The sequence below is a fragment of the Orycteropus afer genome, unplaced genomic scaffold, assembly GCF_000298275.1.
Source record: "Orycteropus afer afer isolate SDZICR_OR568_19922 unplaced genomic scaffold, OryAfe1.0 scaffold00035, whole genome shotgun sequence".
Classification (NCBI taxonomy): Eukaryota; Metazoa; Chordata; class Mammalia; order Tubulidentata; family Orycteropodidae; genus Orycteropus; species Orycteropus afer.
The window spans coordinates 18,071,455-18,084,564 of NW_006921622.1; the positions used below are offsets into that span (position 1 = coordinate 18,071,455).

A 13,110-nucleotide genomic window follows, 5' to 3' on the forward strand; every position below is an offset into this window, starting at 1 on the left:
GTTGGTGAAAGGGCTGGAGGGAGGCAGCATGTTTGGCCTTGCAGTAATAGGCCTTGGGTTACTGCTGTCTTCCTCTTGTGAGATTAGAGGAGGTCAGAACATGTGGCCTCCTCGCAGTTTTTACAGTCTGTTCAAGTTTTTGCTGGTTTTTGATTGGGTGGTTTGTCTTGTTGTAAATGCTTCATGTATATCTTGCATGTTAAACCCTTGTCAGATACATGGTTTCTCACAATATTTTCCCAATCTCTTAAGTAGTCTCTTCACTTTTTTGATGAAGTACTTTGATGAATAAAATAGTTTTTATGAGGTCCTATTTATCTGTTTGGTCTTTTGTTGCTCAGTTTTTGTTATAATATCTGATAATCTGTCATTAAAAGCTAGGTCCGTCCCACTGACAGGTCCCTTTGTTTTCTTCTAAGAATTTTATGGTTTTAGGTCCTTGATCCATTTTAAAAGAAGCTCTGGTTGTATGGTGGGTAAGGCATTTGGCTGGTAACCAAAAGATTAGTGGCTCAAACCCACCATCTGTTCCATGGAAGAAGGATAGGCAGTCTGCTTTCATAAAGATTTATAGCCTTGGAAACCCAATGGGAGTCACTATGAGTCAGAATCAACTTGATGGTAGTGAGTTTGGTCTGATTTTTGGATCCATCTTCAGTTGACTTTTGTATATGGTATGAGTTATGTATCCTGAAACATTCTTCTGCAAGTGGAAATCCAATTTTCCCAGCACCATTTATTAAAGAGACTCTTGCGTTTGGTGGTGTAGTGGTTAAGGCACTTGGCTGCTAAAAGATTTACAGCTTTTGAAACCCAGCATGGGTCGCTATGAGCCAGAATCGACTTGATGGCAGTAAGTTTGGTTTTGAGTCTTGCTTCCTGTAAAATGGAAGTAGTAGTAGCAGCAGAACCTGTATAACTTCAGTGGGGATAATACAAATTACCATTGGCCCAAGGCTGAGTCCTTTGATGTGAAGGTCATAATACCTCCACTTGCCAACTTTTTCACCAATTCTGAAATCAGCCGCCCATCCCACAGTACTCTACTTTTCTGGGTTCCATAATCTGTTGTAATGGCCACACAGAACTCACAGACTAAATTTACAAATAAGTGGTTTATTAAAGAGGTTACAGTACAACTTGGGATCAGGATTGACAGGCTACATGTAACTCAGGATCAATCCATGACACCAGTATTGGCATCTTAATTATATTGAGTTTCCCAGTACATGAACATGAGTGGTGGTGTTGTTGTGTGCCATCGAGTTGGACCCAACTCATAGCGACCCCTCCTTGGGTTTCTGAGGCAGTATCACTACAGAAGTAGATTGCTCAACCTTCCTTCCGAGGAGTGGCTGGTGGATTTGAACCGCCAATCTTCTGGTTAGCAGTCAAGTGCCTTAGGCACTATGTGCTACCAGAGCTCCCTGAACATGAGTGTAGGATGCTATTTATAAATGTTTTTCCATTTATTTAAATCTTCTTTAATCTCTTTCTGCAGTGTCTTAAAATTTTCATTATATTAAGTCTTTCATATCCCTGGTTGAGTTAATTCCTAGGTATTTTATTCTTTTAAGTGGTGTTGTAAATAGAATTGCTTTTTCAATTTACTTTTCAGATTTCTCATTGCTAGTATAGAAATCCAACTGATTTTTGTGTATTGACCTTGTACCCTGTAAGTCTGTGCTGAGATTATTTTAGGGACTTTTTATAAAGGACCATTTTCATGTTGAGAATGGATCAGAAGTTATAAAATTTAGGTCTGTTTGACGATCTTAGATGTATCGTCTCTGAACATAAAAGTCTGTAAAAAAGAATATAGTTTTTTGCCAGATGGTGTGACATGTTGTAATCTCTGTAATAATTTCAATTTGGTAGATTCACTTTTTTTATTTCGTTTTATTTCTGTGTTTTTAAATCTCTTCTACACTGCTTTAAAGTTATGCCCTTTGTTACATTTTCACAATTTTTTTTTTCTAAGTAAACTCTTTATTTGTAACAGAGGGCAGAGTTTAGTTCTTTTGGCTCTTAACTATATCAATAACAAAACAACGAAGAGGCTTTCAAAAGCACAGACAAAGATAATCTAAAGCCTTTTTGGTTTGATAACTATTTCTTTACTTTAGTATCATTATCATTTTTAGGACTCACTTTTATAACGTAAAGTTGAATTGACACATTAAGTAAAATTTACACATTTTTACTATCCATGTTATTAATGGTGTAGCCAGTTTGAAGTGAAAGAGTGATGACATAATGTGTATTCTACTTTTTTTCCCCAAGAGGGATTAAAATGACTGTGGTTTTTAGCTGTCTTTAAATATTCCCACTGCTTCATTCAGACTTTTAAAATTTCATTTCATCTGTGAATATAACAAAGTTTACAGAAAATTTTTAGAGGTAAATCTAAAAGTTTTATGATATGCATAGATTCAGACTTTGATTATTCTCTTGAGTTATTTTCAGAGTTTAGCTTTATGGATATCAGTCCTTAAAATTTTATGTTGCTAAAGGGAGCTCTGGTGGCATAGTGCCTAAGGCATTTGACCACTAACCAGGAGGCTGGGGGTTCAAACCCACCAGCCATTCCGCGGAAGGAAGTTGGCCAATCTACTTCCGTAGTGATACTGCCTCAGAAACCCAAGGGAGGGGTCGCTGTGAGTCGGAGATGATTCGATGGCACATAACAAGAACAACAACAAATAATCATTTGATATAATAATTTACACCAAAGATTTGATTGCTGATTTTGGGACTTTTTCTAATTGCCAAAATACTTTACTAACTGAAATACTTGTTAAATTATGTTCTTAAATAGTCATACCCACCAGCCACTCCCCGGAAGGAAGGTTGGGCAGTCCTACTTCCGTAGTGATAACTGCCTTGGAAACCCAAGGAGGGGTCGCTATGAGTCGGGGCCGACTCGACGGCAAATAACAACAACAACAACATGTCACTGTATTATTGTTCTTTAGGATTATGTGACATTTATTTATCTTTGACTTTTTTCTCTCTTTTCTTTTTCAGTTGTAATTTGGGTAAAAGTTTACAGAGCAAATTCATTTTCCATTCAACAGTTCATACACATTTTGTTTCATGATACTGGTTGCAATCCCCCTAATGCAACAGCTCTCTTCCCACTTACTGCATGTGGTTACCTTTTCCCTGTGTCCTTTCCTATGCAATTCTGCTCTCTAAGCTATCTCCCTGACCAAATGCTGCCCTTTTGGTGTCCCATGGTTGATTGTTCTAAGGAGTATACTTACCTAGTAGGTCTGCCTGTTGTTTGGCTGAAAGCCACAGGAGTGAGTTCAATTCTAGGCCTGAAAGGTGGCTATAGGCTATAGTCTCAGGGGGTTCACCAGTCTCTATCAGACCAGGAAGCCTAATCTTTTTTATGATTCTGAGTTTTGTTCCATATTTATCTCCCACTCTGTCCAGGATCTCTTATTCTGTTATCTTTCTGAGTGATTGACAGTGATAGCTAGGCACCATCTAGTTCTTCTGGTCTTAGGGTCATGTAGGCTGAGGCTTGCATAGTCCACTAGTCTCTTGGACTAATTGTTTCCATGTGTCTTTGGTTTTCTTTGCTGTGGATGAGGAGAGATAATTATTTCATCTTAGATGGCTGCTCACAAACTTTTAAGACCCCAATTGCTACTCACCAAAGTAGCATGGAGAAAAATGTTTATGTTTTGTATGTTATGCCAGTTGGACTTCATGTCTCCTGTGACCATGGTCCCGAGCCCACAGGCCCAGCAACTCACTCCATTAAGGTGCTTGGCAGGGGCAAAGAAGTTATTATAACTTTGCTCCCTATCCATGCTGTTATGTATGTGGACATTGTTATTGCACATGCAAATACTTGTATAGAAACATTGTCTGCCAAACTTATGTATAAAAACAAACACACTGCCATCGAGTTGGATCTGACTCATAGCGACCCCTCCTTGGGTTTCCAAGGCAGTATCACTATGGAAGTAGATTGCCCAGCCTTCCAAGGAGTCATGGGTATATTCCCTTTTGCCTAGACAGACTTGATCAGTTAGCCTGTCTACTGGGTATCTGTCCACAGATTAATGTTTGTTATTACTGATAAGGTATATGTAGAAGTGCCTGCCTTTGTTGTCTGTACCTCTTGTGCACCCTTCTGTCTTCCTTTTTCTTAGTGTTATTGTGCTAATCACTTGCTTGTGTGTATGTTGCCTTTCCCTTCATCGAATCAGTATTTGTCTCTTACCTATCTGACAGTTTCCCCTCTCCTTTCTTCCATCGCTGGGAATTGACAAGGAAAGTTTCTTTCCATATGTAAAACTTAGCTTGACTTTTTACAGCAGTGAACTAACAATATTTGCCCTTATGTGATTGACTTATTTCACTCAGCATAATGTCCTCCAAGTTTATCCACATTATGAAGTGTTTCAGGGATTCTACATTATTCTTTAGTGTTGTGTAGTACTCTATTGTGTATATGTACCATAGTTTGGTTATCCATTCATCCATCGATGGACACATAGGTTGTTTCCTTATCTTTGCTATTGTAAGTAGTACTGTGATGAACATGGATGTGCATATATCTAGTTGTGTTCTTACTGTTACTTCTTTTGGATATAAACCTAGTAATGGTATTACTGGATCAAATGGTATTTCTATTTCCACGGTATTTCCATTTTCCACAGTAGTTTTATCATTTTACAGTCCCACCAACAGCATACAAGAGTCCCAATCTTTCCATATACTTGCCATCATTTGTTATTTTCTGTCTTGTTGAACTTTGCTGTTACTACTGGGTCAGATGATATCTCATTTTGGTTTGCATCTCTTTTATGGCTAATGTTCTTGTGCGTTTCTTTATGTGTTTGTTGGCCACCTCAATATCTTCTTTGGTGAAGTGTCTTTTCATCTCCTCTATCCATTTTTCAATTGGGTTTTTTGTCTTTTTGATGTTGAGGTGTTAAGAGTTTTCTGTAAATTTTTGAGGTAAGTCCCTTGTCGGATATGTCATTGCCAAATATTATTTCTCAATCTGTAGGTTCTCTTTTTCCTCTTTTGGAGAAGTCTTTTGATGTGCATAAGAATTTAATTTTTAGAAGGTCCCAGTCATCTAGTTGATCTTTGCTTTTGTGCATTTTCACTTATGTTTGATACTCTTATTAATGCTATATATTAGAGCCCCTAAGTTTGTGCCTATTTTTTTTTTGATGAACTTTATACTTATAGGTTTTACATTTAAATCGTTGAGTCATCTGGAGTTAGTTTTTGTGTCCGGTGTGAGGTATGGATCTTGTTTCATTTTTCTGCACGTGGATATCCAGTCTTGCCAGCACCATTTGTTAAAGAGACTGTCTCTTTCCTGTTTAATAGGTTTCAGCCCTTTTTCAAAGATCAGCTGACAGTAGGTGGATGGATCTATTTCTTGGTCTCAATTCTGTTTTAGTGATCTGTGTGTCTATTGTTGTACTAATATCAAGCTATTTTAACTGCTGTGGCTGTATAGTAGGCTTAGAGAGGGGGAAGTGTGAGATCTCCTTATTTGTTCTTCCTTGCTTATCCAAGGTCTCTTTTCTTTCCATCGAAAATTAGTGATTGGTTTTTCCATGTCCTTAAAGAATGCTGATCATATGCTGAATATATATGTTGCTTTGGGTAGTATTGACATTTTCACAGTGTTCAGTGTTCCACTCCATGAGCATGGTATTTTTTTTCCATTTATGTAAAGTTCTTACAGTTTCTTGAAGTAGGGTTTTTTAGTTTGGGTGTTTTTTTTTTTTTTTTTTTTGATAGGTCTTTTGAGTTCGTGGTAAGATTCATTCCCAAGTATTTTATCTTTTTGGAAGCTATTGTAAATTGTAAATGGCTACCAAATGTTTTCCTTATTTCCTTTTCAGAGGTCTCTTTGTTGATACACAGAAATTCAACTGATTTTTCTATGTTGATCCCATATTCTGCCACTTCGTTGAATCTTTTAGTTAGTTCCAGTAGTTCTCTTGTTTAGTCTCTGGGATTTTTCCTTGTATAAGATCATATCATCTGGAAATAGGGATAGTTTTACTTCTTCTTTACCAATTTGGATGCCTTTGATTTCCCTTTCTTGCCTTATTGCCCTGGCTAAGACTTCCAATACAATGTTGAATAGAAGTGATAATAGAGGACATACTTGTCTTGTTCCAGTCGCAAAGGGAGTGCTTTGAGTTTCTCTCCGTTAAGAATAATGTTGTTTGTTCATTTTGCATATAGACCCTTTATTATGTTGAGGAATTTCCCTTCTGTTCCTATTTTTCTGACAGTTTTTATAAAAAATGGGTGTTGGATTTTATCAAATGCCTTTCTGCATCGATTGATACCATCATGTGGTTCTTTTCCTTTATTTTACTTATGTGATGAATTACATTGATTGTTTTTCTAATGGTGAACCATTAGTGGATATCTGGTATGTTTCTCACTTGGTCATTGTGTATTATATTTTTGATATGTTTTTGGAGTCTATTGGCTAGGATTTTGTTAAAGAATTTTGCAGCTATATTCACAAAGGATATTGGTCTGCAGTTTTCCTTTTTAATAAGTGTCTTTTCCTGGTTTTGGTATCAGGGTTAATGCTTCCTTCATAAAATGAATGCTTTTCTGTGTTCTGGAATAGTTGGAGCAGGATTGGTCAGCTCTTCTCAATGTTTATAGAATTCTCCAGTGAAGCCGTCTGGGCCTGGCTTTTTGTTGTTGGTGGTGGTTGATAAAGAACGTTCAATTTCTTCTTTTGTTTTGATTCTGTGCAAATTTTCTACTTCAGTCTGTGTTAACTTAGGTAAGTAGTATGTTTCCAGAAATCTGTCCATTTCTTCTCAGTTTTCAAATATGTTGGCATACAGTTCATAGTATTCTGATACTATCTTTGCTACTTCAGTTGGTTCTGCTATGACATTGCTCATTTCATTTCTTACTCATGTTATTTCCATTTTCTCTTTCCTTTTCTTTCTTAAGTTTGTCAGTGGTTTGTTGATTTTATTAATCTTTTCAAAGTATCAATTTCTAGTCTTGTGGATTCTTTCTATTATTTTTCTGTTTCATTTGTTTCTGCTTGAATCTTTATTATTTCCTTTCTTCTGGTTTTCTAACTGTTGGAGATGTTGGGTTAAGGTGTTTATAAATATGTATATTATTATTATTATTATTTATTGTGCTTTAGGTGCAAATTTACAGAGCAGAGTTTGTTTTACATTCGACATTTCACGTACATTTGATTTCACTCCTCAACCACCACTCCCATTGGCTCTTCTTTTTTGATGTATGCATTTGTTGTTGCAAATTGCCCTCTGATGACTGCTTTTGCTGTGTCCCACATTTTGGTATGTTGAGTTTTCATTCTCATTGGATTCAAGGAATTTTTTATTATTATTTTTTCTATTACCCAGTAGTTTTTAAGAAAGGTGTTACTCAGTTTCCATGTGTTTGCTTTTTTCCCCTGATCTTTTTGTTGTTGATTGCTAATTTTATAGCATTGTGGTCTGAGAAAACGTTTTCCAGTATTTCATTGTTTTTAAATTTATTGAGGCTTGCTTTGTGCTTAACACATCTCTACTGGAGATTATACATCATGTGCTTGAAAAGAATGTATATTGTGCTATTATTGGGTAAAGTGCTCTTTAGATGTCTATAAGGTCAAGTTGGTTGATTGTTTTGCTTAGTTGTTCTGTGTGTTTCTTCAGTTTCTTTCTAGATGCTCTCTCTTTCATTGAAAGTGGTGTATTAAAGATTCCTACTATGACTTTGAAGTCATCTATTTGTCTTTTCAATTCTGTTGAAGTCTGATTTATGTATTTGGGGGCTCTTTCATTGGGTGTGAAGATATTTCTTATGGTTGTGTCTTCTTGTTCAATTGATCCTTTAATCATTATGGTGGTATTATAATATTATAATATCTTTCCTTATCTCTTATGGTGGTTTTTGTCTTAATGTAAATTTATGAGAAATTAATATTGCCACTCCTGCTCTGTTTTGATTGCCATTTGGTTATATAATTTTTTCCACCATTTGACTTTTAGCCTGTTTTAGTCTTTCTAAAGTGAGTCTCTTGTAGATAGCATATTGTTGGGTCATTTTTTCGTATGCAGTGCAAATCTCCAGCACTTGATTAGTATATTTAAGACATTTATATTCAGTGTAATTATCAATAAGTATGAATTTATTGCTGTCACTTTGCTATGTGTTTTTTTATGGTGTTGCTGATTTCTTTGTTCTGTATAATTTTCTGTGTCGAGCTCACTTTGTGAATTTTGTTATCATTTCCTTCATTGCTGTTGTTTTAGTATTAGGAAAATATTTGTGCTTGTCCTTTTAATTTTGATGTGAAGTTTATTAATTTTCTTTGAGGTTACCCTGTGGTTTATTATTTTCTTTCTGAGTTTAGGATTACTTGATATTTTTATTATTCATAGATGCTATCTTCCATCCAGGGAATGTGCTGAATAAACATAGAAAAATTATTATGCTTTAGATACTCCTTTTCTAGAGTCCATGTTGTTCTTCCAAAAAACCAAACCAAACTCACTGCTGTCGAGTCGGATCCGATTCATAGCGACCCCTCCTTGGGTTTCCAAGGCAGTATCACTGCGGAAGTAGATTGCCCAACCTTCCTTCCGAGGAGTGGCTGGTGGGTTTGAACCACCAGCCTTCTGGTTAGCAGTCAGATGCCTTAGGCACTACGCCACCAGAGCTCCTGTTGTTGTTGTGGTTAGGCACCATCAAATTGATTCTAACACAGCAATCCCATGTGACACAGTGGAGTAGAGTCCATGTAGACTACCATATATTTCTATTAATACATTCTCCATTTTGGTAGGCTCACAATACATTGAATTAACTTATACTGTTAGTGTTAGTTGCTGTTGAGTCGATTCTGACTCATGGTAACTCCATGTGTACTGTATAGAACGGTTCCATAGGGTTTTCAGAAGCATATTGACAGGTCTGTTTGGCATGATGCCTCTGGATGGGTTGGAAGCACCAGCCTTTCAATTAGTAGTCCAGCACTTAACCATTTGTGTAACTTATGCCTTTAGATAAAATCTTCTCTGAAGTAGTAGTTACCTAGACTAGGATAGGAGCTCTGTAGTGTAGTGCCTAAGACATTTGACTGCTAACCAGAAGGCTGGCAGTTCAAAGCCACCAGCCACTCCTTGGAAGGAAGGTTGAGCAGTCTACTTCTATAGTGATACTGCCTCGGAAACCCAAGGAGGGATCGCTGAGTCAGGTCCGACTCGATGGCACATAACAACAACAACAACAGACTAGGATTTGCTTGTGCCTGTCTGTCTGTGAAGCAGCTTTTTTTGCAGCGCCTAAGGTGTTTGACTGCTAACCAGCAGTTTGGTAGTTCAAACCCAGCAGCCGCTCTGGAGAAGGAAGATGGGGCAATCGACTTCCATAAAGATTTACCTCCTCGGAAACCCCAAGGGGGTTGCTGTGAGTTGGAAATGACTTGAAGGCAGTGAGTTTGGTTTTTGGGTTTTTGGTCTATCTGTGTTCCTCTGTCAGTATTTACAATGTGAGTGTCTGTGAACATGTGCATGCACTATGTCTTATATTTCAGTACTGGAGAGAGGGGATATAATTTTGCAAATGGCTAAGATGCTTCTTGTTTGTTGTATTTTGAAAGTTTCTTACTTGAAGAGTAAACTCTTAATTTGTATGCTACCTATATTCATTACTGAAATTCTAGATTATTGAAAGAACTGTACCAGTCTGTTTATATTTATTTAACGCCAGCACATACTTCATTTAGTTAGTTGTTTGGACGTGGCAAGTCTGTAATTCAATGGGATATGAGAAACACAAACACTGGAATAATTTGAGAAGATTTTTTTAATAAGCTGTACTGGAGAGAGAACTAAAAGGGAACTCATCTGCAGGAGGATCAAAGGAAATGTTAAGTGAGCATCCTGATGGTATATGTGTTAGAGGTTACCAAATTCTGTTAAGTCAATTCTATATTACAGTAGTAGCATAGTAGCATAGTGGCTAAAGCACTTGACTGCTAACCAGAAGGCTGGCGGTTCAAACCCACCAGCCACTCCTCGGAAGGAAGGTTGGGCAATCCTCCTTCCGTAGTGATACTGCCTCGGAAACCCAAGGAGGGGTCGCTATGAGTCGGGGCCGACTCGATGGCACATAACAACAACGACAACAACAGCGTAGTGTAAAGGGTTCTGCCTTGTGTTTGAATTCTTTCTGACACTTTCTAACCATGACTTTGGTCACGTCAAAGTAATCATTACCTTAAGGCTTCAGCTTTTTGCTTGAATCTAATTCTCAGAATTCTCAGTTTGTCATTTTCAGAATTACCTTTTATTGGTCACCAGTCAATGGCTATATAATTGAATGCTGTCTAAATTTGATGATCCTAAATCGGCCAGCAGTTATGAAGGTGACTGAAAGTGATTACTAATTTCTACTTTACCTATGTGCCCTTCTAGAAATATTACCTTAGTGTTATATAGAGACATAATAATTGGACTCTAACCCCACAATGTTCTATTTTATTTAACTTTAATGCTTGTAGTTTTTAGTGCACAGTTCATGGATGACTGTAAAATTTTACATGATATGTGTAAAATGGTCTTCAAAATGGGAACACATTTAGACCTTTAATATACTTGAAACTTTTCTAGGAGAATATACATATTAAGTATGTAATCATTACAGATCTTTTAAGGACTATGTAAATGTATTTCAAATGTCAAATTTATTGATATATTGGAAATACTAGATTATTTGATACTCATTTAGAGCAGGTTAATATTTTGTGATTTTACAAGAGTTTTCCATTTTCATTACAGATTCTTGAGACTATGCCGATGACTGAAAAAGTGGAAGAATTGCTGCATGTCATAGGTCCATTTTATGAAATTGTAGAGGACAAAAAAAGTGGCAGGAGTTCTGATTTAACTTCAGGTTGGACTGTTTTACCTATGTTTTTAAACCAGCAATTGATTATATTCTGAATTAATATTTATATATCTATGTGATTTTTTTTTTTTTACATGCCAGTCCGATTGGAAAAAATCTCTAAATATTTAGAAGGTATGAATAATGAAATCCGTGTAAAATTTTTGTTAGTATTAGTTTGCATGCATAAAGAATTCTATACAAACTTACATAACTTATAAGTTTTTCACCCAAGAATTTTCTTTCAAAACAAACATGTTTTATAATGTTCCAAAATATTGTTGTTGTTTACCGTTAAGTAGATTCTGACCCATAGAGACCGTATAGGACAGAGTAGAACTGCCATATAGATTTGTTTTTTCCTGAATTTTATGAATTTTGTCGTTGAGAATGTACACAGCAAAACACACACCAGTCAATAGTTTCTACATGTACAATTTAGTGACATTGATTCGCATAGGATTTTCTAGGCTGTAATCTTTATAGGAGCAGATTATCACGTATTTTCTCTCATAGAGTAGCTAGTGAGTTTGAACCACCAACCTTTCAGTTAGCTCCCAAGTCTTAACCATTGCATCACCAGGCTCCTTTCCAAAATACAATAAGCCCTTCAGTGTTTTACCCTTATGTGTTAAGTTATCAAAGCATGAAAGATGGATCCCTGAGTAATACAAAATTATGACATAATTTATGGTTTTATTTTGATATGCCCTGTTTTTTATTTCACTTTAGGAATTATGTTAGCAATATTATAGCTGAAATGATTTTCTAGCTACTTTTACAAAACATGTATTTTCAGTGTGGTTTAACTATAAACAAAATCCACTGCCATCAAGTTGATTCCAACTCATAACAACTCTAATTGGCTTTCCAAGGCTGTAAATCTTTATGGAAATAGGTTGCCTCATCTTCCTCCCATAGAGCAGCTGGTGGATTTCAACCACTGACTTTCTGGTTAGCAGCCAAATGCCTTACCTACTGCACTACCTTTTAACTATGGTCTAGCAAGCTAAAACGAAGCAGTAATTCAGTTAGCTTCTTATTTTTAGGGTTTCTTTTCATATTGTTGATAAAGGATTGAAAAGTTAACGTTTTTCATACTAGCAGGAGTTGAATAGTATGCAGGCTTTGCTGGTATTAAATGTAGACATTTGTTCTTCAGACCTTTTTAGAAAGCACAGTGAAATGAGCCCACAAGAGGTAATGTAAATGAAAATTGTATGGACTTTAAATAAAAAAACAGAATAAGTAAACAAACAGCATGGAATCCTTTCCCCCACCCCCATTCCTTTTTACAGAGCATCTTGTAATAACAGATGGACGTTGTACCATTTCATAACAGTAATCTTTGTGTCCTGTAATACGACCTCACAGTTTGTGTCTGCCCTGGGAACAAAACATTTGTACTGACAGTGCCTGCTAACTGCACTTAACTCTATGACACATCATTCTATATCTGACTTGCTTGCAGGAATCAAATATTAACAAATAATCCTCCTTATATTTTATGTTTATTCAATCCAGAAAAGACATTGCATGTTTCCCTCAACTTTCTTTAGTAGTGTACAGCCTACTAACCAGAAGCAGATATTTAAACAACTAGCTGTAAAACAAGAATAATAGTAGTGAAGACTCAGGTCCACGATCTCTCAGCTATAGATCAAAAATCTAATATGCTCTGGAAACCAAAAGTTTTTGTAGGTTATTTGCAGCAAAACTTCTCCTGCCATGAATAAATTTAGGAGCAAAACCTGACTTGAAGTGACATAAGGCTATTCTAAGCCTTTATTTTTGCTACTGAGTGAATGTTCATGTATTTTGCTGCAAAAATTTTAATATTTTTTTTAAGGAGGGGGCTGCTGTAGACTTTGATGGAGGTATTATGTAATATATAGTTTATGTACTATATGATCTTTGCAAAATTAGAAAAGTCTGGATTTCAAGATATATCTGGATAGAAAGTTTGTACTTAATTAAGGGATTGTGGACCATTTTAATGGATATTTAAATTACCTCCTTACTGCTAGTCAGAAGGCTGGCAGTTCAAACCCAACAGCCATTCCTCGGAAGGAAGACTGGGCAATCTACTTCCGTAGAGATACCTGCTCAGAAACCCAAGGAAATGTCACTATGAATTGAAATTGACAGAGGTGTTCTTTTTTTTTTTTTTTT

The 13,110-nt window shown here is 36.3% G+C and overlaps 1 protein-coding gene across 1 annotated transcript in view; it reads left to right on the forward strand.

Annotated features, from left to right (window-relative positions):
* Nucleotides 1-13,110, forward strand: part of ACBD5 (acyl-CoA binding domain containing 5) — a 103,617-nt gene that overhangs the window by 18,864 nt on the left and 71,643 nt on the right. The window contains exons 5-6 of the mRNA XM_007936420.2: nt 10,830-10,944; nt 11,041-11,073. Coding sequence (XP_007934611.2) covers nt 10,830-10,944; nt 11,041-11,073 — 148 coding nt within the window. The remainder of the gene's footprint in view (nt 1-10,829; nt 10,945-11,040; nt 11,074-13,110) is intronic.